At 45.0% G+C, this 23,688-nt stretch overlaps 1 protein-coding gene across 1 annotated transcript; it reads left to right on the forward strand.

The window, feature by feature from the left end:
• The first annotated feature begins 4,345 nt into the window (after positions 1 to 4,345).
• On the forward strand, positions 4,346 to 23,339 carry STKLD1 (serine/threonine kinase like domain containing 1). Its single transcript, XM_063144987.1, has 19 exons — positions 4,346 to 4,360; positions 5,728 to 5,832; positions 6,785 to 6,829; positions 7,282 to 7,356; positions 8,294 to 8,398; positions 9,404 to 9,474; positions 9,689 to 9,804; positions 10,718 to 10,836; positions 12,235 to 12,386; positions 14,308 to 14,438; positions 14,564 to 14,647; positions 15,623 to 15,742; positions 16,646 to 16,786; positions 17,788 to 17,916; positions 19,737 to 19,865; positions 20,013 to 20,141; positions 20,818 to 20,958; positions 22,004 to 22,083; positions 23,283 to 23,339. Exons 1-19 carry the CDS (start codon positions 4,346 to 4,348, stop codon positions 23,337 to 23,339), a joined length of 1,944 nt encoding a protein of 647 aa, XP_063001057.1.
• Positions 23,340 to 23,688: the final 349 nt, after the last annotated feature.

Consider the following 23,688-nt stretch of genomic DNA (forward strand, 5'->3'; position numbering starts at 1 on the left):
CTGCGAGCGGAGGGGGCCTGGCCTGGGCAGGCAGGCAGGCCAAGGCAGGCAGGCAGGCCGGCCCTGGGTCACCACCACCACCACCACCATCCCCGCAGCACGGGGAGGCGGAAGAGCCCGTGCACGTGGAAGGACATACGAAGAGCCCCGCTGGATCAGACCAAGCGTCCGTCTAGCCCAGCGCTCTGTTCACACAGTGGCCCACCAGCCTTCGACCAGGACACGCGTGCAAATGCACCCTAAGAACATAAGAGGTCTGCTGGATCAGACCAAGCGTCCATCTAATCCAGCACTCAGTTCACACAGTGGCCCACCAGCCTTCGACCAGGACACGGGTGCAAATGCACCCTAAGAACATAAGAGGTCTGCTGGATCAGACCAAGCGTCCATCTGGCCCACCAGCCTTCGACCAGGACACGGGTGCAAATGCACCCTAAGAGCATAAGAGCCCCGCTGGATCAGACCAAGCGTCCCTCTAATCCAGCACTCAGTTCACACAGTGGCCCACCAGCCTTCGACCAGGACACGGGTGCAAATGCACCCTAAGAACATAACAGATCTGCTGGATCAGACCATGGGTCCATCTAGCCCAGCACTCTGTTCACACAGTGGCCCACCAGCCTTCGACCAGGACACGGGTGCAAATGCACCCTAAGAACATAAGAGGTCTGCTGGATCAGACCAAGCGTCCATCTGGCCCACCAGCCTTCGACCAGGACACGGGTGCAAATGCACCCTAAGAGCATAAGAGCCCCGCTGGATCAGACCAAGCGTCCCTCTAATCCAGCACTCAGTTCACACAGTGGCCCACCAGCCTTCGACCAGGACACACGTGCAAATGCACCCTAAGAACATAACAGATCTGCTGGATCAGACCATGGGTCCATCTAGCCCAGCACTCTGTTCACACAGTGGCCCACCAGCCTTCGACCAGGACACGGGTGCAAATGCACCCTAAGAACATAAGAGGTCTGCTGGATCAGACCAAGCGTCCATCTGGCCCACCAGCCTTCGACCAGGACACGGGTGCAAATGCACCCTAAGAGCATAAGAGCCCCGCTGGATCAGACCAAGCGTCCCTCTAATCCAGCACTCAGTTCACACAGTGGCCCACCAGCCTTCGACCAGGACACACGTGCAAATGCACCCTAAGAACATAAGAGGTCTGCTGGATCAGACCATGGGTCCATCTAGCCCAGCACTCTGTTCACACAGTGGCCCACCAGCCTTCAACCAGGACACGCGTGCAAATGCACCCTAAGAACATAAGAGGTCTGCTGGATCAGACCATGGGTCCATCTAGCCCAGCACTCTGTTCACACAGTGGCCCACCAGCCTTCGACCAGGACACGCGTGCAAATGCACCCTAAGAACATAAGAGGTCTGCTGGATCAGACCAAGCGTCCATCTGGCCCAGCGCTCTGTTCACACAGTGGCCCACCAGCCTTTGACCAGGACACGGGTGCAAATGCACCCTAAGAACATAAGAGCCCCACTGGATCAGACCAAGGGTCCGTCTAGCCCAGCACTCTGTTTACACAGTGGCCAACCAGCCTTCGACCAGGACACGCGTGCAAATGCACCCCAAGAGCATAAAAGCCCCGCTGGATCAGACCACGGGTCCATCTGGCCCAGCGCTCTGTTCACACAGTGGCCCACCAGCCTTCGACCAGGACACGGGTGCAAATGCACCCTAAGAACATAAGAGGTCTGCTGGATCAGACCAAGCGTCCATCTGGCCCAGCGCTCTGTTCACACAGTGGCCCACCAGCCTTCGACCAGGACACGCGTGCAAATGTTTTGCAACGAAGATTGTAGTGCCTGAATTTGCTTTCCTTTCCCCCCCCCTCCTCCTCCTCCCTCCCAATCCCCTTTCCTTTTGTGTCATGTCTTTTAGATTGTAAGCCTGTGGGCAGGGACTGTCAAGAAATACTTTTGTAAGCCGCCATGAGAGCCTTTTTTGGCTGAAGGGCGGCATAAAAATCCTTAAATAAATAAATAAATAAATGCACCCCAAGAGCATAAGAGCCCCACTGGACCCTACCCAGTGCCTGTTTGCATTCTCTTCCCCTCCTTATTGCTTTACTATGATTTTATTAGAATGTAAGCCTATGCGGCAGGGTCTTGCTATCTACTGTTTTACTCTGTACAGCACCATGTACATTGATGGTGCTATATAAATAAATAGTAATAATAACAATAATCTAGCCCAGCGCTCTGTTCATACAGTGGCCCACCAGCCTTCGACCAGGACACGGGTGCAAATGCACCCTAAGAACATAAGAGCCCTGCTGGATCAGACCAAGCGTCCATCTAATCCAGCGCTCTGTTCACACAGTGGCCCACCAGCCTTTGACCAGGACACGGGTACAAGTGCACCCTAAGAACATAAGAGGTCTGCTGGATCAGACCAAGGGTCCGTCTCGCCCAGCGCTCTGTTCACACAGTGGCCCACCAGCCTTCGACCAGGACACGGGTGCAAATGCACCCCAAGAGCATAAGAGGTCTGCTGGATCAGCCCCCGAAAAGAAAGAGGCAGTATCCATTTGCGTAAAGTTTGCAGGTGGTCCCTTATTACACATAGACATAATATTTGGCTACTAGTCCTGATGGCCAAGTGCAACCTCCAATATCAGAGGCAGTAAGCCTATATACACCAGTTGCTGGGGGACATGGGCAGGAGGGTGCTGTTTGCATTCACGTCCTGCTTGTGGGTTCCTGGTTGACAGCTGGTCCGGATCCACCAGTTTGAGGCCAGGAGCAAGCATAAATCAGATTTCTGGTTTGAATCTTGCCTTTGTCGTTGACTTACCTGGTGGCCTCACAGAAATCATTCTCTCTTAGCTTCATTCCCTTCCATCTGCAATATATAAATGCAATAAATAAATAAATAAATAAAGGGTGCAATCTTATGTATGTTTAGATGGAAAAAAGCCCTACAACTTCCAGCATGCCTCCGGATTGCACCCTCGGGGGGTTTAAGATGTTTAGTTCAACTGATTAATTTATTTAGGACAAAATCCTATGCATGTTTAGACAGAAAAAAAAGTCCTACAACTCCCAACATGCCCTAGCTAGTCATGGCCAGAAAGGAAGTTCACTGTTTTTCTCAATTCGTATAAAAACGGTATCCAGAAGTTTCCATTTAAGCATTCTGCACATGCTTAGAGACACTTGGGGCCTTTGCTTTTATGTTTTGTTTTCTAATTAAAGAAACCCGCTCTCTTCAGAAAGGGCCGTTCATGTTCTCTAAGCAATTTATCCTATGATCTCCCTTTTCTTTACGGCATCCTCACTGAAGAGAAAACCCACTTTGTACCTGCTTTTTAAAGGAAACCCTAATGAGCAATAAGGTGATAATAACCCTAATAAAAGATCGGTGTATTAAGTGCATGTGAGAGAGAAAGTGGTAGAGATCTGAGGTTAAAAAACAACAGTGGAGGCTAGTGGCTCTGATTTCAATGGAGCTTTGAATCCTTTATGGGTTTCAGTCAGGACTACCTGTCCAAGGTGCTGGACCCCAGACCCAAAAATGGGTCCAGCACCTTGGAGAGCTCCTTTAGAGTTTATTTATTTATTGCATTTATATACCACCCCATAGCAGAAGCTCTCTGGGCGGTTTACAAAAGTTAAAAACAGTGAACATTAAAAACAAATATACACTTTTAAAAAGAAAGGGTATAAACCTCCAAAAGAATCCTATCAATTTTGGATGACAGGATAAGTTAGAAAGATAAACGGCCCTGGGGTAGGGGAGCACGAAAGGGGAAGTCACATGTTAGATTTTATTCCTTTTCTTTTTATATTATATATTTAAGGGAAGACTAATTATATCTAGCAAATTGTTTAAGATTTACTTTTTTGTTCTTGTCTATTCCTTTCCTTTTTTTTTGTGGTTTGTTTTGTGAAAGTTTGTCTATTTTATTTTATTGTATGTAATTGTCATTAATTAAAAAAAAAACCCACCACAAATATACAAAGTTTTAAAACATAAAAAAATATAAAAACAACAGTATCCTTATAACCAGTTCTGCCTGGTTCTGAATGGATTCACCTAATGGATATTGGGGCCACCAGCTCTCCCCCCCCAAAAAAAAAAACCCCACTGAGGAAGGGGGGATACATTTTGGGATTTGGGTATGGGTGTTTGAGATGTATTGAAGAAAGAGAAATGTCAGGCAAGGGGGAAAGAAAAAGGAGCTGAAGGAGGGGAATTGGACAGTTTATTGGGTTGGGGGAGACATTTTCCTGCCTTTTAGAATTGGCAGTGGGGGGGGGAAGAGTGGGGTGGGGGAGGGGAAAGAGTCGTTGGTGGCTCTTGCCCCTCCCCCACCACAGCTTGGCCATGGAGAAATACGAGGTGGGGGAGGGGCTGAAGAGAGGGGGTGATTTTGGGGGGGGTCGGGGAGATAGCAGTTTGAGGCCCCCTTTTCCTCAGTGGGTGGGGTGGGGTGGCTAGGAATATGGGCAGGGGGTATCCCAGGGACAGGCAGGGTGTTTTGCCTGGGGGGGGGGACATGGCAGGGGGCAACTTATACAGCTTCCATGGTTTGGGGGGCCTTTGTAGTTTTTTATGCTTTTCCCTTTATTTTAGGGTGCAATCCCATGCATTGTTTAGGAAGAACGAAGTCCTACAATTCCCAGCATCCCCTAGTCAACTCCCACCCACCCCTTTTACATTATTAGGCTTTTTCTTTCGATATTTTCTACGTAGTTTCTATATCTAAGGGAAGCTGGTTGTTCATAGGACATCAATTGTGTTAACGTCCTATAACACCAGTGTTTTCCTTTTCTTTTTTTACGTTTCTTTTTAGGTCAATACGCTTTTTGTTTCTATATTTTCTATATATAGGAGTTGTTGGGCTTTGTTCCGCCTAAACATGTATAGGCTTGCACCCCAATTGTGTTTTTTTCTTTTTCTCTTTTTACGTTCCTTTTTTTCCTTGTATGTCATTATGCTTCTTGCTTCTACATTTTAGGGTGCAATCCCATTCATAATAAGACAGAAAAGAAAGGACTACAACTCCCAGCATGCTGGGAACTGTAGGACTTTTTTTCTGCCTAAACATAGAATCATAGAATAGTAGAGTTGGAAGGGGCCTACAAGGCCATCAAGTCCAACCCCCTGCTCAATGCAGGAATCCACCTTCAAGCATCCCTGACAGATGGTTGTCCAGCTGCCTCTTGAAGGCCTCTAGTGTGGGAGAGCCCACCACCTCCCTAGGTCACTGGTTCCATTGTCATACTACTCTAACAGTCAGGAAGTTTTTCCTGATGTCCAGCATGCATAGGATTATGGCCTTAACCTCGTCACCCTAGATGTATGTATTTAGAGTATTTGGGGTATACATATTGACTAACCATATCTCACTGAAACCCTGCTTTTGGGGATGGTTTGCTGCTTCTGTTGAAAGCTGAAGTCATGGTTTTGTATGATGTCTAAATTGAGCCTATATTTTTGACCCATGCTTAAAAACACCCTGGATCCAACCTATTCACTGCATAGCTGCAGCAATGTGAGAACCACCCCTGCATTATCTATTAATTTTTCTGGCAGTTCAGTATAATGCACCTGGATAATTTATAGTACAACTGATCTAAATACCATGGATTGGTGTGTGGGTAGCTTATTATTATTATTATTGCCTTGAGGTGGGAACTTGGACTTGTTAGAAATTGTGCCTCAGGTCTCCCTCGTTGGCTTATATACGTTGACCTCTTATGCAGATACTGAAGCAGCTGCCTTATGGGGCCCTTGGGACGATGCTGGTGGTGGAATCAACGGCAGAGGAAGAAAAGGATGGTGTGAAAAAGAAGTATATTTTGAAAAAGGTGAGAGAAGGGGGAAAGAAAGGAAAAGGTGGTTTCCATGACAACGAGATGCGGCTGGTGCATCCCCTGTGAATTATTTCTGAAAGGCCAACACATTAATCAGGAAATGATTACCTCACATTATAAAAAGGGCAGGATATAAATTATAATTATTATAATACATATTTATATATATGAGCCTCGTGTGGCGCAGAGCGGTAAAGCAGCAGTTTCTGCAGCTGAAACTCTCCCCACGGCCTGAGTTCGATCCCAGCGGAAGCTGGTTTCAGGCAGCCGGCTCGGGTCGACTCAGCCTTCCATCCTCCCGAGGTCGGTAAAATGAATACCCAGTTAGCTGGGGGAAAGGTAATCACGGCCGGGGAAGGCAATGGCAAACCACCCCGCTATAAGGCCTGCCAAGAAAATGTCAGTGAAAGCTGGCGTCCCTCCAAGAGTCAGTAATGACTCAGTGCTTGCACGAGAGGTTCCTTTCCTTTCCTATATATATATACATCATCATAATTCTTAATAATATGCATGGTCACAAACTTATTAGAACATAATAGCAAAGATCTCGCATTTCTTCAGTTGTCCATTTTAATCCTTGGGGATTAGCCAGAGTTTAATATAAGCAAGCATTCAGCAGATTTTCACATTGGGAACCACTTATACATGTGTGTATGATGTTTATTTTTGGCATTTATTTAACAATTTATAACCTGCTTAGTTCTAGATGGTTTACAGGGGCAGAGGGAGAGATCAGTTGATGAAATCCCCCTCCCAAAGTTGTAGCAGTGTTAACATTTTGGGGAGGAGGAATCCAAAAAAAAACCTATGTCCATGGGACGCTCTCCCTTATTGCATAAATAGTAATGGTGAAAAGGGATTTCAGAGTTTTCATCTGAAGTGTCCGGCAGGTCATATAAGTCATTCCAGTTTTATGGACATCTTTTCCTTTTGTTCTTATGTACAGGTGGAATGCATTGATGAAAAACAAGCAAATGACGCTCTCAAAGAGGTAAGCTTCTCTTCTTTATCCTTGTACATCACACGTAAGCTGACGCAGGATCTTCCGTACTTGTGGTGTGAAAGCTCATGTCACAGTACATTTGTTTGTCTTTAGAATGTGTCATTGCAATTGGTTTTGCTGCAACAGACAAAATATCTGGGGCCAAAAATGCCACAATACTAAATAATTAAGCTTTAGGAGAGGTATTTCAATCTTTTAGAATGGGGAAAAACTGGAAGTTGGGGGAAAGACTGTGGGCAGGGACCATCTTGCTTAGCTGATTGTTTGTAACCCGCTCTAGGAAGGTTTGGGTTTTTTTTTTTGGTGAGTTGAATAAAAATATTTTAAATAAATAAAAATACATATGATGGAATTAGGAGACATCTGGCAGTCCCACCTAATTTGAATTGTTATACATCTGTATATGAAACCTTTCCCCTTATTTGTTCTTCTCCCAACAGGCCATGGATCTGCTGGAACTAAAGCATCAAAACATCTGTCCCTACAAAGAAATGTTTATCACTTGGGACAATAGGGTAAGAATGAAATGATATCTATTAAGGCTGCAGTCCTATGCACCTTTACTTGGGATTAAGTTCTATTTCATTCAGTGGGATGACTTTTTTGTGAAGCTTAAGCAACAACTCAAAATTGGTGAGTCCTGGGAGTTGGGGGAAATTGCATATTGGTGTGATCCAGTAGGGTATGTTTGGATGTGGAAAGGCAGCATAAAAATAATTTAAATTCAAAATAATAATAATAATAATAATAATAATAATAATAATAATAATAATAATAATACCCATATCTTTGAAACCCAGGTTCAAATCTCAACACATCCACTGATAGAACTGAAATTTACAGTCAACAGACAGCTACATTTCCTGTTACTTGATTATACCTCTTCAGACTGTGGGTGGGGGAACAAATGCTTGAATTCTGGCCCATATTAAAAACAAAACTCCTTGTACTTACAAAAGTACTACATCAGGGGCAAGAATTTTTCTTCATGGATATACAAAAACGAACTCTGACAGCTGGTTCATGTTATCTAAGTCTCATTGTTTCAACACAATTTTAATTCAGAGATGACTTCATGCCTAATGCATAGGATCAGCGTGTTAGTGACACTTGGAGTGCTTCCACACCGGAGGGGCAGGGTAGCACTGCCAGTCAGAAGATATTGTGCATCAATATCTTCTTTTTTCCTTAATGGATTTTCTTCAGTAAAGAAAAAGGTGAGAAGAAGGGTGGAAAAAACACAGGAAGGCTACAACTGGAAGATGGCAACCTCTGCACCCCCTATAAAATTCAGTGAATGAGGGGGGGGGGGTCTCATCAAAGCCTTGCCTGGAACCACCCTTAGAATTGTCACCATCCCTGGCTACGGTGGGTGGCTTACTCTGACAAACTCTTTTAAAAAAAAAAACTGAGTTCAGTGACAATAGTAATTTCATCTTCATTCTGTTGTAGATTTCATCTGTCTTTCTTTGTCTGGTGATGCAGTATTCAGAACAAGGGAACCTTTCATCTTTCATGAAAGCCAAGAGGCAAAAACATGAGACAATTCCGATCAGGGTAAAAAGAAAGCTTAAATAATAATAATAATAATAATAATAATAATAATAATAATAATAATAATAATAATAATATGATGATGATGAAGATGATGATGATGATATGTATTTGTATATAGTATACATACCCACATACACATAGCCAAGTTAAATAAAATAATATCTATATCAAATTAAACTTGAAAAAAGAGGAAGAGGAAAGAGACAGAAGGGGGAACCAATGGCTTTAAAGCATCTGGAGAATTCTTCAAGAGTTTTGATTTTTTTTTAAGTAGAGGAGCAAAGGTAAGTATCTGAAAGAAGTGAGTTCTACACTGAGTGACGCAACTGTCGGTAAATTCAGGGCTTGAATCACATCCATTATGGTCTGAGAGTGGTACCTAACCCAGTGGGGTATTCACTGCATCCTCAAGTCTCAGAGGGAATAGGGATGCTGAACATCTGCATTTCTGGCTGGCAGGCAGTACGAGGCCTCTGTATTGGCCAGGGCAAATATCAATACTGGCTGTTTGGCTTTCTGTTCCTGCCTGAGCAGCTGGACACAACTTTCTTGTGGCAATTCACTGCAAGAGCCTGGATGGGAGAATTCCCACTTCAGACATGTTTTTTGCCACCGACAACCCCTGCCTAAGCATATCCCACAGCAAAAATCCAGACTGACTTAAGATATGAAGGCAGAATTGCAAAATAGCACAGTAGTGCCTGCATGCAGAATAGTTCCGATGCTGACAGGTGCTGCTATAATGTAAAACAGCCTTCCCCAGCTTGGTGCCCTCCAGATGTTTAAGACTTCAGCTCCCATCAGCCCCAGCCAGAATGGCCAATGGTCAGGAATGCTGGGAGTTGTAGTCCAAAATTATCTGGAGGGCAGAAAGTTTGGGAAGGCTGCTATAGAATCAAGAGTATCATTCCCATTGCTTACCCGTGGTCAAGGGTGAACAGCAGGATGAGAATTTCTGACTTGATAAAGTAGCATACTTTTCATTCCCCTTCTCTCTTTCCATAGGTGATTCAGATATTCTTGGGGCAGATGGTGGATGCTTTGGTTTACATCCATCAACAAAATATTTTTCACAGGTGAGGAAAAATGTGTGTGTGTGTTTTTAAGTACCTATATTCCGCCTTTGTGCCAGTTTCTCCGCAACATCTTTAGTTATTTATGTACAGTAGTTTGTAGCACAAACGTCAATCTCTTTTAAAAGACACCCAGGAAAAGTAAAATTGCTTACATCGCCTGCACAGTTGTAACTCCATTTTAACATGCTAATAAAAATACTCTGATGTGTTTCAGGAACCTCAAACCACCCAACATCCTCTTAGCTGGTGAGGCATCCTTCATGCTTTGTGATTTCAGCTCAGAAACCCTTATGACTGATGAGATGAAATGGAAGATAAGGGTGGAACAAGGTAGCAGAGTGTTGCTCTTTGTAATTTTCAGTAGCCTTACTCTTCAGGAAAACATTTAGCTGTGGATGTTTTGAAAATATAGGCTGAAAACGAGGAACATTACTCAGGATATGTGTCTGTTTTACCTAAATAGCAAGAGAGAGAGAGAGAGAGAGAGAGAGAGAAGGGCCAAGGATGAAGCAAATGCTGGCATCCAGGATATTAAAATGTATCTAGCTTAGCAATTGTTGTTTATTTGAAATGTGTGCGGAATCAGTTTAGAGAGTCTCAGTCTGATAGGCAGAGGCTCACATCAAAGAACATTTCTGCATTCCGAACACGGCGCTATCTGCCAAGTACGAAAGTAATAGTAAATGTTTTCCGCAAGATGGGTTGAAGTATTTGACAAGAATCTTAGATTTGCTGTGTAAACGCTCAGTATGAATCAAAGAACTTCAATCTAGTTGGGAACATTATGGTGTTCGCTTTGAGACATTTTAAGAAGGAACAATCCCACCTCCAATAAAATAAAACCCCTTATCCACTAATGCACAGCTTGTAATACTTCTGAGAGATATTAGAATGCACTGATGCACATAATACTGCAAATCCAACTCAGCTTCGTATATACACACAAAGATATTGGGGGAGGGGAGAAACCATGCAAAAGTTGGGAAACACCACTTGGGGAAAGTGTGGGGCCAGGAGAAAGGAAGAGGGTCAATTTGGAATCCTAAGCAGGGGAAATGTGACTCCGGGGACTGACCTTCAACACCTTCAACACCATTGTCTAATGTTGGACAACACTGCCTATTCCAGTTTAATTCACTTTTCCCATTTGATAAGAGTTGTTGTTCCATGACAGGATATATGCTTTCAGGTCACATATTTGGTAACAAATGACAAATTGCACTTCCGTTTTTTCTTTCCACAGACCCTCACTTTAAATCCTGCATGGCTCCAGAAGCACTCAAGTTTTCCTTTAGTGACAAATCCGACCTCTGGTCCCTTGGTTGTATTCTGCTTGAGATGCTAAGCTGCTCCTCTCCGAAAGTACATTGTTCCTCAGACAACACTGTGGAGACTTTCAAACGTCGTTCTTGTGTGAGATAATTATATATTAAAAAATATAATTCAATACTGCCTGAGGTTGAAACGGGCACTTCATTTGAAATGGTGCTTGCTCAGTGCAGGTGTGGGGAAGGGGAGACAAAGGGGATTTTGATCATCCCAGAGTGCAGGACACGGAATAACAGGCTCAAGTTACAGGAAGCCAGATTCTGGCTGGACATCAGGAAAAACTTCCTGACTGTTAGAGCAGTACGACAACGGAACCAGTGACCTAGGGAGGTGGTGGGCTCTCCCACCCTAGAGGCATTCTAGAGACAGCTGGACAACCATCTGTCAGGGATGCTTTAGGGTGGATTCCTGCACTGAGCAGGGGGTTGGACTCGATGGCCTGAGAGGCCCCTTCCAACTCTACCGTTCTATGATTCTATGATACAAACTTCAGGTACAATCAGCAAGAGGTTATCACTTTTGAGTCCAATTGATTACAGTGGGGAAATTTAAGGATGCGCGTCCTTCTCCCCCAGAAACAAAGTAGACTTAAAAGTGTGTAGCAGCGGTTGGATCATGCCCTTCTGGTTAAACAGACCGAGTGGCTAAGCAACTCTGTGAACTGCAGTTCTGCAGGCATCTAGGAATCTTTTGGAACAGGGGGTGGGCAGCTTGTGGCCCTACAGATAATTTGGCCTACAACTCCCATGATCCCTATGCTGACTAGGACTGATGGGAACTGTAGGCCAAAACATCTGGAGGGCTACAAGTTGCCCATGCCTGGGTATGTCTCTGTACGATGGGGAAGATATGGAAATGTAGGGAAAGATATGAAATTGCAAAATGCTTTGTTCATTTGCAGAACTACTTTTTTCTCTCATTGGAATTGTGTGCTACTTACCTCTGCACCTCTTTAAATATCACTTCTCTGCCGTATGGACTGGTAGGGAGTCTGGGCAGGCTGACTACTGGCCAATGCTCAAGAGGTGAAAAGGAACTACTTGCATAAATGCCCTGTTAGAACTGCCTTGGAACCTCCCAAAGAAATGCTACAGTTCCAAAGGTTCCTCCTAGCAACGCCATAAAAGAAAGGGAGGAGATGAGGCTGTATGGGGCCAAACAGCTTTAAGGGACAAAGGGAGGCAGAAAGCCTGTGGAAGCAGGAAATGCCCCTTTGCTTGCCAGGACCATCAGTGAGCATGACAATGAGAAGCATGATGTACATGCACAAAAATTGACTTAGGGAGTATGTCTCGTACCAACTTCTTAAAGAGGCCTGTCTAATACTCGCTTCTGTTACAGCCGACTCTACTACAATAATTCTGCCAAAAAAGAAAAGGGGAAAAAATGTATACACATCCTGTGTTTCTTGAGTGGTTTTTCTCTTTTTAGGTGAAAGATCCACTTGCATTGTTGCGTAACATCAGGGAGAATTCCAGTTACCTGGAGGATGCCCTGATATCCATGAGGCTGCAGGATACACCTTTGTCTTCTATTTTGCTTATGATGCTAAAGATCGAGCCAACGATGAGGCCTACTGCACGGTGAGTCCTGGATTTGCTTTTTCCTGTTGTTGTTGTTGTTGTTATTTTCCACTTTTAAGGTCATGCTCTTCCAAAACAACAAACATTACAAGACTAGTAAGATGTAAGACTACAATATGTAGGCTATACCAGAGGAAGAAAGTGGATAAAGACAGTTCTTTACTTTGAGAACCATTTTTGCAGAAAGTTTTTAATGGCTCGTTTAAATGATTGAGCAGTGGACAGGAGGGGAAGCCCTTGCTCCACCCCATTAAAAAAATACTTTCAGGTATGACAATCCCCAGTCATTACTTAAACCAGGGGTGGGCAGATCTGACTTTCCTAGTAGATCTCTGCATGATTTGCAGTAGGTCTCTGACTCCCAATTTTTTAATAATAGCAGCAACAAAATCACACACACAGCCTAAATTATGCTACTGAAACGAAGAGAGCTTGGGGTAACCAGGAGTGGATGTCGGTGTGGAAGGATAGTTCTGGCACTCAAAACAAACTACTGGGCTCACTATTGTTTAATTCTAAGTGTACGTCTTTTGCATCAGCCTCTAGTTGGTGGGTCCCAGAGTTCTAGTAAAGAAGCCAAAATAGATCCCATGACACAAGCCTGAAATCTAAGGTTGCAATCCTATACACACTTATCGGTGAATAAGTCCCACTGACCCCAATGGGGAGCATTCGATTGAGCCCAGCAGTCCAAAAATGCTGTAGTAGTAGTAAGCTCTATTACTATAGCAATGTTGGACTGTTGGGCTCTTATTTTAAAACCTTCATTCAAACCAGAGAACTACAAGAGGCTCTGTAGTACGGCAGTTTATCAAATGATGATGTTAAAACAGGAATGCACTGGTTTCAATTTCATAGAATAGTAGAGTTGGAAGGGGTCTATAAGGCCACTGAGTCCAACCCCCTGCTCAATGCAGGAATCCACCCTAAAGCATGCCTGACAGATGGTTGCCCAGCTGCCTCTTGAAGACCTCTAGTGTGGGAGAGCCCACAACCTCCCTAGGTAACTGGTTCCATTGTCGTACTGCTCTAAAAGTCAGGAAGTTTTTCCTGATGTCCAGCCAGAATCTGGCTTCCTGTAACTTGAGCCCATTACTCCGTGTCCTGCACTCTGGGAGGATCGAGAAGAGATCCTGGCCCTCCTCTGTGTGACAACCTTTTAAGTATTTGAAGAGTGCTATCATGCCTCCCCTCAATCTTCTCTTCTCCAGGCTAAACATGCCCAGTTCTTTCAGTCTGTCTTCATAGGGCATCGTTTCCAGACCCCTGATCATCCTGGTTGCCCTCCTCTGAACAGTCTTCTGTGTGTCTGATTCATGTCCTACCTCTATACACATTGTTTATTGAAAAGCTGGATTATGCCCTCAATATCAAAGAGAAATGAATACCCACCTCTCACCTGGGTATCTTGATTTTCTATCTTGCTTTTCAGTCTAAAATCAGGCCTCAAGATATCACCAAAACAGTTATTACCTAAACTAGAGATGGGCAGATCTGAAGGGCTCATGTAAAAAGGCCCTTCTTTCAAGACTGCTACATTCAGAGGCATGTTTGGTGGTGACGTGAGAAAGGGCCTTTTCAGTGGCTGCTCCCAGACTGTGCAACTCCTTTCCAAGGGAGGTTAAGTTAGCTCCTTCTCTGCTCACCTGACATTGGCAAGCAAAGGCCACTTTATTCAAGAAGTCCTGTGGGCTGGGGGTGAGGTGCTGCTTTTATTCTGTAATTGTTATGTTTTTATTGTATTTTAATGTATTATTTTTAAAATCTATTTTAAATTATTTTTATAAGTTGCCTTGGGGAGCTTTTTTGGGCAGAAAGACCAGGTATAAATGAAACAATTAAATGAAGTACATCGGTCCAACTAAATTTGATTCAACTAAACTACCTGGATATTCTCTCTCTCTCTCTCTTGCTATTTTAGGGAGCTGGTTGATAATCCATTTATTAGAGAATGCCTCATTCTGGCTAAGTCTCCTCTAATAAAGCTGAGGAAGAGTTTGCCTCCTGAATTCCTGAATATAATCCTTGCCGGTGAGATCCCGACTGTTCTAGGTAATGCTTTGAAATGCTTCTTTCTTGTGCATTTATGGTGGTGTTTGAAAAACAATAATTCTGACAGTTATGTTTTATATAAGAAGGATTTCACAGGAAGGTGCAGCTGTTTTTATCTTCTGCAGAATTCATGATGTCTTACCAGGGCATAGAGGAAGCGCAAGAAAAGTGCATGGAGCGTCTGATTAGCCTCTTTAAAGAATCAGAAGGTATGCTTTGATTGTGCTGCTATTTTCATTTTACTTGTTTTTCAAAGCTTGATGATTTACACGGTTCTGTGATTATAAAAGAGCATCCATCCAGTTCCTGGCTGAGGGGATGGAGCAAAAGGATCCGGGGAGGAGGGGATGGAGAAAGCACTGTGGCTTGACTCCTACATCCAGGCCACAGTTTCCTGTGCTGTAGAGTTCTAATAGACAGCAGATCCTGTGTAGTCCTCGTACACATGTTGCTTCTGCTTGGACGATACAAAGAGTTTGTCCAGAGCTGAGCTGGATGGGGAGAGGGCTGATGGTAGCGACAAGACTGGGAGACCTCATGCAGCCCTTACCAGTGGGGGTTACTGCATTAACCAACAGTGCTCCAGGGATTGCAAGAGAGCTTTGAGTGAAAGAGTGAACCTCTTTCAGCCCGAGGGCCGGATTCCATTTCGGAGATGGCCTCGGGGGCCGCATTCCAGTGGCGGGTGAGGCTGAAGGCAAAAGGAACGAGGACAAAAAGTATCAAAAACAGAGGCACATTTTCGATTAAAGCTCTTACTGTCAACATTTTAGAGTAGGAAGAAAACCTGCACAAAAGCCAGGAAACCCTCTAGCAATGGGGGTGGGGCCATTTGGGGACCCTTAGAGAGATTGGGACTCTCATGAGGGCCAGTTTTGGGCCCCAGGACTGAGGTTCTGCACCCCTGAGCTACACAGATTCTGCAACTGCATTAATAATAACCACTTTGTGCTGGTCGGCTTGGCCTGCTTCCAATCCCTGGTGGAATGGTTGCCCCCCACCCCAATAAGGGCTGTGGGCTGTCCCCAGTCCAGATCAATGCATCTGAGCTTCCCAACAGCCATGCAAGAGGTGGGGGTTTATTGCTGGGGGTGGGGGAAGCCACAATTTTTTTTATGGAGAACCGTAACAGATCATCTTTAACCAAAAAATAAAATAAAACAGCTACAGTTTCTTCCCCACAGTCAGTGTTGGAAAATTCTTTGGACTTGTGGATCCTGTGATTTACGCAATGAATAATCACATTGATTCTCCTGAAATCCAGTTAGCTGGATGCTCCTTGCTGCTTGAGATCACTGGCAGAGGTAGGGAGATGAGCGACAGATAGGTTCTGTATCATTATCATGGTGATTTTGTACAATCCCTGAAGTACTACACAGCACAGCAGACAAACTGCTTTGCAGTTCTTACCATTTAAAAAAAAAATCACACCAACTATCCGATGTTGACAGGGCCAGCATATTCAGATCTGAAGAAAACCTGATATGGTTCTGAGCAGGAGGTTCCCTAGAACACAGTTCGAAAGCAACTGGTATAGTTCATTCAGGACACAATCCAATGCATGTTTAGACAGAAAAAAATCCTACAACTCCCAGCATTCCCCAGCCAGTCTCAGGCTGAAAAAGGTCAAAAAAAACCCTGAATTACAGTGTCAGATTAGAACTGGGGGGATTTTGGTTCAAATTCCCCACTCCACCATGAAGCTCGCTATGAGATCTTGAGGCATTCATTTTCTCTCTCATCCTAACCTCCCTCACAAGGTAGATGCACCATGTACTGTGCCTTGAGCTCCACACAACAAATGAATAACCTGGGACATTTGGGACAGGTGGAGGAGGGCGGCAGAGGTTCCACATGTCCCTCGGCGTTGTTGGGAGCAGGACACCTCTTGCACATTACACTCCCTTTACACGACAACCTTAAGAATCACTGGGCTGAGAGAAAACCTCCAAGCATAACTGCACAATTTCTATGCAAACGTGATGTATTCTGTTGCTGCAGAAGTTTACGCCTTCCACACACACACACACACACACACTGCATGTCTCGTGAAGCCAGTTTTCACAGAGAATGTTAACGGATTCTTCCTCGTGCTTATCTAGGAAGAGTTTCTCTCGTGATTGGCACACTTGTGATGAGATGGTGAGATTTTGGAACAAGCCCTGGAGGCAGCTCATGGCTCCTGTTTTGTGTTCCGCTTTTGGCAGCAGTGGGACAGAACTTGAACGTGGAAATCCTGGCCTGCGAAAGCTTTTTCAGTTGCCTGACGAGCTCGATGAGGACCCATTTCGACAACGAAGGGCTGCTCCGGATGATTTGCACTTTATTCATGATGATGTCTAGCAACGGTGGGTGCAATTGGCCAGGTGTTGCCGCGGCTCAAAGCAGCGTTGCTTTTGGCACAGTAACTCCACTTTTACACCGATATGTCGAGTCCAGAAAGGAGGTGTTCAGGCTGTTCTAAGTTGACTGGCCATTTATGCATCGCCAAGAAAGAGGACACAAATGTGCATAACATCTGCATATGGAAATGTATGTATCTAGGTGCAAATTTAGAAATAACAGCTGTAATTTAAATAGAAATACAACACATCTCACCATAGTGAAGTGACTTCTGTGCCTGCTCGGTCTGCTGTCCAGGTGCTAAAATGGTTGATGGGAAACTTCAAGGCCCTCGTTGATTCTTGTTTAAGGCCAAGGCCTTCTTATGATTCTTGTTTAAACTGCACATGGACTGGACAGCCCATGAAATAGAAGACACCTTCAAATAGAAGATCGTCCTCTGCCGGGCTTTCCAAAATAGAGGGCTGCCCTCAGTAAGGAAGGACACCTGCCCACCTTAGGATGAACTGGGGCTTAGTCAACAACACCTCCTGAAAAATGCCACGGTGGTTCACCTCCCGCTTGGAAAACTCCTGGGCTTCCAAACCACAACACGGCACTGGATTCTCTGGGTTTTGGGTGGGGATTACAGCAGGTGGCCTGAAGGTTCGACCCAGCCTCCAGGAACTTTCTGTGCAGCCCTTTGCTTGTATCGTAGCTTGCACCGAAGTTACTGTGTTCAAAACATTGTACCCGTTTAAAAATTAGTTGCCGCTGACCAAGTTGTCCTGGATATTTGTAATACAAAAATATAGAAATTGGAAAAGTGGGAAGACTCCATTTAAGCTTGTATAACTTAATTTGCTGATTTTAAATTGGGATTCTTCCCTTTCCTTATGTTTTTACAACACTGTCATTTCTCACTGCCATAAATTGGTTTCCTACAAAGACCAGTGCAATTATCAGTGGTGTGTTACAGTGCAGTAAAAGCCACTGTTCAGAACATTTATTTTCCTTTGCTTACCAGAAGTAGCTGCAGATGCCCTGAGGAAAGCTGGTATCTTCACAGACATCCTGACTATCCTGGGTAATTTTGCTGAAAACAAAGAGATCTGCGTCGCTTGCTGTGGGCTTATTTGGACCCTGGTTGTAAACGGTACGTAAGAGAGTGCAACCCATGTGTTGGCTTCTGTAGTTGGAGAAACATTCGCTAAGGTTGGCCACTTTCCCAGGGTTCTGGCAGAAAATGCTTGTGGCCATCGCTTGCCTGTCACTGAGACCACTGACTGAGAAAAAACTAGAGGAGTGCCAACATGAGTCAGTAAGTGGAATTGATGCAGCAGCCACCTGCATCTGAAACGTTTGGAGAAAACAAAATGAGCAAGGGTGCCTCTGGGGTATATGTGAGTGTGTGTAACCCCCTGCACCCCCTAATTTCAAACTCCACACCATAGGAAAAAGGAAACGGTCTCTGCATACACCCCGAGAAGACTAATTCTTTCGATTCCATGATTCAGGTGGAGGCTGGTGGCTCCAATGTCAGTGGGATGGTGAATCCGCTCCAGATTTCAATCAGAACGCTAAAGGAGCTACTGCATATTCCGTCCCCCCAGCGTCGACAGCGGAATCACCAGTCTCCGCTGCTTCAGACGCTGTTGGAGGGCTGAGCCCCATACATTCAAAACAGACTCCAGTGCTAAGTCTTTGCTAAAACTAAGGAAGTGCTGAAGACCAGAGTTTCTAACAAGTGTCTGTGCGGCAACAGGACATTAGCACTACTTTCTTTGGATCAGGACCAATATATTTCAGAATAGCTGGTCACGCAATTCAGTCACACTATGCTTAAGCTAATAAGTAGGATATTTATATTTTTAAACACCTTTCGGTATGGGGATTTCAACAGGATAATTTATTTTATGCAACTTCTTTTATAGTGGCTTCATTGGCTTCTATTTCAAATTGTTGATTACCTTAAAAACCATAGCCAGCTTAGGGCCAGGATACTAAAACTACCATCTAACCCCACACAAGCCCAGCCTGTACAGGGGTGGCACTCCAGATGTTTTGGCCTACAGCACCCCTCACCATTGCCTATGCTAGGTAGGGCTGAAGGGAGTTTTAGGACTTTTTTACTGACTAAGCCATTGCCCCTTTAAAGACGTTTTTATTTAAATAAGCTTTTAGGATAACTACTGTTTGATTTTATTAAACCTGGCTCCTTTGTTATTTTGTAAAGGTGGAAGAGGTGCTGTGTGCTTGTCATAATATGCTTTCTGCTGCTTCTGTTGATCTTGTAATCTAGGGTGCGCTCTATGTGGCACCCTGGGCTTCAGGGCAGATGTAATAGCTGGCAGTGTGCTCCTTAGTAAACGTCCCATGAGCAATTGGGCAGGAGCAAAATCTAAACTTGTTACTGGAGTATTATGCAGGTTCAACAGAGCCAGATATGGATCAGCGCCATCTTGTAGAGTTTTCGATAGCGTGTGCTTGATGGTTTGTATAGTACGTTCTGCTTGCCCGTTGGACTGGGGGTAAGCTGGGCTCGAATGTGTCAAGGTGATCCCCCACTCAGTTGCAAATTGTCTCATAACTTGGCTTGCAAATGGTATATGATCACAAAACATTTATTTTATAAAATAAACGGGTTAATAAATAAATGGGTTTTTTAATCTGCTGCCCCGTGTCTGTTTATATTTTCTTGTTGTTGTTTTTCTAAATGGTTGCAATAAGTCACATTGGGTGTTTTAAGTTGAAACAGAAAGATAAGGGTATAGATGTTGATACACAAGTAAAAGATTCCCCCCCCCACACACACTAATTTTACTGCTATCCGCTATTGATCGGTTTGATATGTATCCCGTCTTTTGATCGAGAAAATGCCCCTTGAAGGCAGCTCCTTCTGAGAAAGAGCAGGGTATAAAGTAAATCACCACATTTCCTGGCCAATATGAACTCTGTGTTCTTTTGCTGATTTAGTGACTGATGTGGCTGAAAACCCACTGAAATATGCCATCGAACTTGTCTCCATAATCCTCCACATGCACCTCGGGCACGCAGAAGTGGCAGAATCGGCGTGCTGTGCTTTTTGGGCCTTGTCCCTTCATGGTGAGTTTTCAGGGTTAGGGTTTCACCTGTAACGACGGGGAAGAGGGGCGTGACTTTCTTTGCAGCGAAGGTAAGCATGTTGGAAACGTCGTCAAAAAACCCACATTGGCATTTATTTCACTGGGAGTTTGTTTCTTTCCTTTTCAGGCTGCATAGACGAAGCCAATTACGAGCCCTACTCCTTGCTTCTGCTGGAGGCTCTCCGCCATCACCCTGAAAGGCCAGTGCTGGCGAAAAATGCCTGTCTGGCACTGGCAAGCCTCTTAAGGACATCTGGTAATAAATAGTCTGGAAGAGTGGACTGGCAGCACCACTCGGCCGATGATTAGCCCAGCCCTGTGATCTGCCAAGCAAGGGGACAAGGAAAGGGTGGAACAGAGACTGCTGCACCAGTGTAACAACTCAGAATAGTACACCTGCACAATATGAGTCTGTGTGTGAGCCGGATGTAGAAAGAGAAAAAAGCAGCAGCATGGCTAGGTTTATGCTCATGGGAGGGCCAGGGCCATTTCCCCCTTTGCACCAGGGCCAAGTTGCAATCACAGGACATAAATCTGGATCCCAAATGCAAAATGACATGCCATTGCTGTGCCATGCGTGCGTGCGTGCACGCACACACACACACCACCCTGACATGGGTATGAGGCTGCTCTTGACCTCCCCTCCCCGATGCCCTCACATCCACAGAGCACACAGAGGGAAAGGGCCCACACAGGCTGTAAAGCTCACAGGGCCCACACAACTAATGGCAAGCCATCGGACGCAACCAGAGGAACGGGTTGCTAAAGCGGTGCTTATACTGCAAAGCATGGCGTTGTTGTGCCTGTCGCTGGGGCGCTCCAAGCCATGCAGACGTAGTCCCAACTTTCACCCCCAGCACAGATGGACAATTTACAGAGAAAAGGGGGCAGGAGGAAAGCTTTCAATTCATAACCAGTCTCCCTCTTTCCAGAGTTGTGTGGCTTCAGATTCATAATCACAGACGAGAAGGGCAACGGAATAACGCTGCTCAAAGACTGCTACCAGCTCCACCGTGAGGATCCCGAAATAGTGGAAGACATTTGTGTGCTGATCGATGAGATGTTTAAATATGGTGGGTCCTTTCCCCCCCTCTGTATCGTTTGGACCGTTTGTATTTGCTCTGCAAGCGAATAGGAAAATGGGATTCGGGCCTCTGATGTTACCCGTTTGAACAAGTGAAAATGGCTGATTTTCCGCCTCACCAGCAAAACTGATGGGAAGGAGACTTTGCGCCAAACCGTGAGAGATGGAGCATGATAGAAATCTAAAACACTTAAAAGAAGTGATCTTAAACCAAGCACAGAGATATTTTGGTGCTGGTTATATGTCTTACTGTACCAGGGCCTGGAATGGCTTTCAGAATGAGGTGGACATATAATTGAAACATTTTTCAACCGACGGATTTCACTGCAGCTCAATCATAGTAGAAATAAATTAAATTCAACCTATCTTGGTGACTCAGAGGGCACCCTAAGTCCTTCATAACTTTTGGCTTTCAAGCCTGGCTGTAGGTTGGTGCAGCTACCTGACCGCATCAGATATAATCAGCAAGGGGCCGGGGGCACATGGAGACGTTCTTGCTTTTGAAAGTCTCGTCCACTACAGATATGCCATACTCTGAGCTTGAACAGCTTGGGCACTTTATTTAGCAACTAGGCAGGGAACCAACAAGTCCTTGGTTCAAATCGTACCCCAACCATGAAGTGGACGCTCTGTAGCCTTAAGCAAGCCAGTATCGCTAAGCCGCGGCCCCCATTTGCACTATGGGGAAAACAGAACTACCCTATATCTTACCTAAATGTTCTGCTGGCTACTGAAAGGTTCCAGGGCTAAGTCCTGGGGGAGGGAGGGGAGGGAGTGCTGGAATCTCCAGTGTTTCCAATAAGGGTGACTATATGAAATGCCTAGAATGCTCTAAAGCAGCCTTCCCCCAACCAGTGGCCCTCTAGATTTATTGGACCACAACTCCCACCATCCCCAGCTACCACGGCCAACACATCTGGAGGGCTCTGGGCAACACACCACCGATTAGGAGGTGCAAAATTAGGAGGTAGGGAATTAGATCACCACTGCTCACTGCACTTGGCGTTGATGCTTTCCATTACATTGGACCACAGATGAAATAGTGCTGGAGCTGGACTCCCAGAACATTACCGCGCTGCTGACTGAATTGAAGAACAGGTTTACGTCCAGTCTGGTAAGCGAGAACATCAGTGGTCGCGGTGGGCACTTCAACCAGAAGTCCTTTCTTAGCAATGATCACCCAGAAGGCAGGAAACAGTGAATAAAGCCTGACCTGAAACCTATGCGGCAGGGCCTTGCTATTTACTGTTTTACTCTGTACAGCACCATGTACATTGATGGTGCTATATAAATAAATAATAATAATAATAATAATAATAATAATAATAATAATAATAATAATCCCACGCGATTAAAGAACGACAAAACAAAGGGCTGAGAAGATAAACTTGGTTACCTTTTGATTCTCAGCTATTTATAGTCAGAGTCTTGCAGGGCTTCCAAAGCTCTTCAACTGCACGGGTTGGCAGGAAGTAGACTTCCAGATGTTCCCAGTATGGAAGTCAGTGTGGTATAGGACCTGGATTCTAGCCCCCTACTCAGCCATGAAGCTCACTGGGTGACCTTGAGCCAATCACTGACTCTCTGCCTAACCTTCCGCAAAGGGTGGTTGTGAGAATAACATGGAGATTGTGTCCATTGCCTAGGAGGAAAAGGCGGGATATAAATGGAACAGACGAACGAACTCCCAAGCATTCCTGACCATTGGCTGTGCTGGCAGGAGCTTCTGGGAGCTGGAAGTCCAGAAACATTTGGAGATCTGCCTTCTGCCCGCCTCTGCTCTCAAGGGCACATGCTGACGCTCCACCTTACTGTCGTTGCCTCTTCACCTGTGTGCTCAGAGCAGCGACAAGAGAGAGGCGGGGCAGCGTCCTCCATGTGCGTTGTGTTTTCTCTATGGGCGGTTGTGCAAACTGGTCCCAGAGGGAGAGGGCAAACTGAAAGGCAGCAGAGGCTTAGCAAGGAAGAGGGCCCACTGGGGGCATCTGGCCAGAGACCCGGCCCACTCTAATAATTTGGACTAAATGGCCCCTTGGTCTGATCCAGCAGGGCTCTTTTTATGTTCTCTTATCAGGAGTTGAGGGAAGAGGGTTAAGGTGAGGCAGGGTTCTGGAAAGCTTTACGGGGCAGACAACCTGCAGCTCTACAGCCGCACACAGGCCTCAGGCTAACTTCAGAAGCCCTCAGCAAGCCATCAATTCAGTCCTCTGGCAAGCGGCGGCTGTTGCTCCCAACCCAGCAGTCTGCAGAGGAAGGAAAAGAGACTACAGACGCTCAGCCTTACCTGACATTTGTTTACATGTTTCCCCCTAGGAAATAGTCGCCCTTGCAGAGAAGGCACTGTCAAAACTGCAACAACAAAAAAGGTGAACATTTGGAAAATACAAATTTCTTTTATTTAGAAATTCCTGGATCTTATAAGAATATTCTTATATATATATATATATATATATATTATCCTATTTCTGCAGGGTACCTCACTTGAAATAAGGCATAACTTGCTGTAGGAGATTCCTTTTGTCTGCACCCACGCCATCAACTACTACAAAATGAAGAGCCTTTTGAGTTTGCCTTTTGGGGAGTTTTATCAGTATTACTTATTTGTTCAACTTTAGGTTTCTAAAATATTGTCATGCAGTTAATAAATCTGAATCCACGTGCAACTCTACAGTCCTTCAGTTACGCAGCAAATGCCATTTTTTTCAGCTTTTATCTCGGG

The sequence above is a fragment of the Elgaria multicarinata genome, chromosome 19, assembly GCF_023053635.1.
Source record: "Elgaria multicarinata webbii isolate HBS135686 ecotype San Diego chromosome 19, rElgMul1.1.pri, whole genome shotgun sequence".
Classification (NCBI taxonomy): domain Eukaryota; kingdom Metazoa; phylum Chordata; class Lepidosauria; order Squamata; family Anguidae; genus Elgaria; species Elgaria multicarinata.

Bases quoted from the DNA above. Each gene is read 5' to 3' on its own strand.
- STKLD1 (XM_063144987.1), top strand. The intron at 14,439-14,563 runs GTAATGCTTTGA...TATCTTCTGCAG, and splicing joins TGAGATCCCGACTGTTCTAG to AATTCATGATGTCTTACCAG. The intron at 14,648-15,622 runs GTATGCTTTGAT...TCTTCCCCACAG, and splicing joins CCTCTTTAAAGAATCAGAAG to TCAGTGTTGGAAAATTCTTT.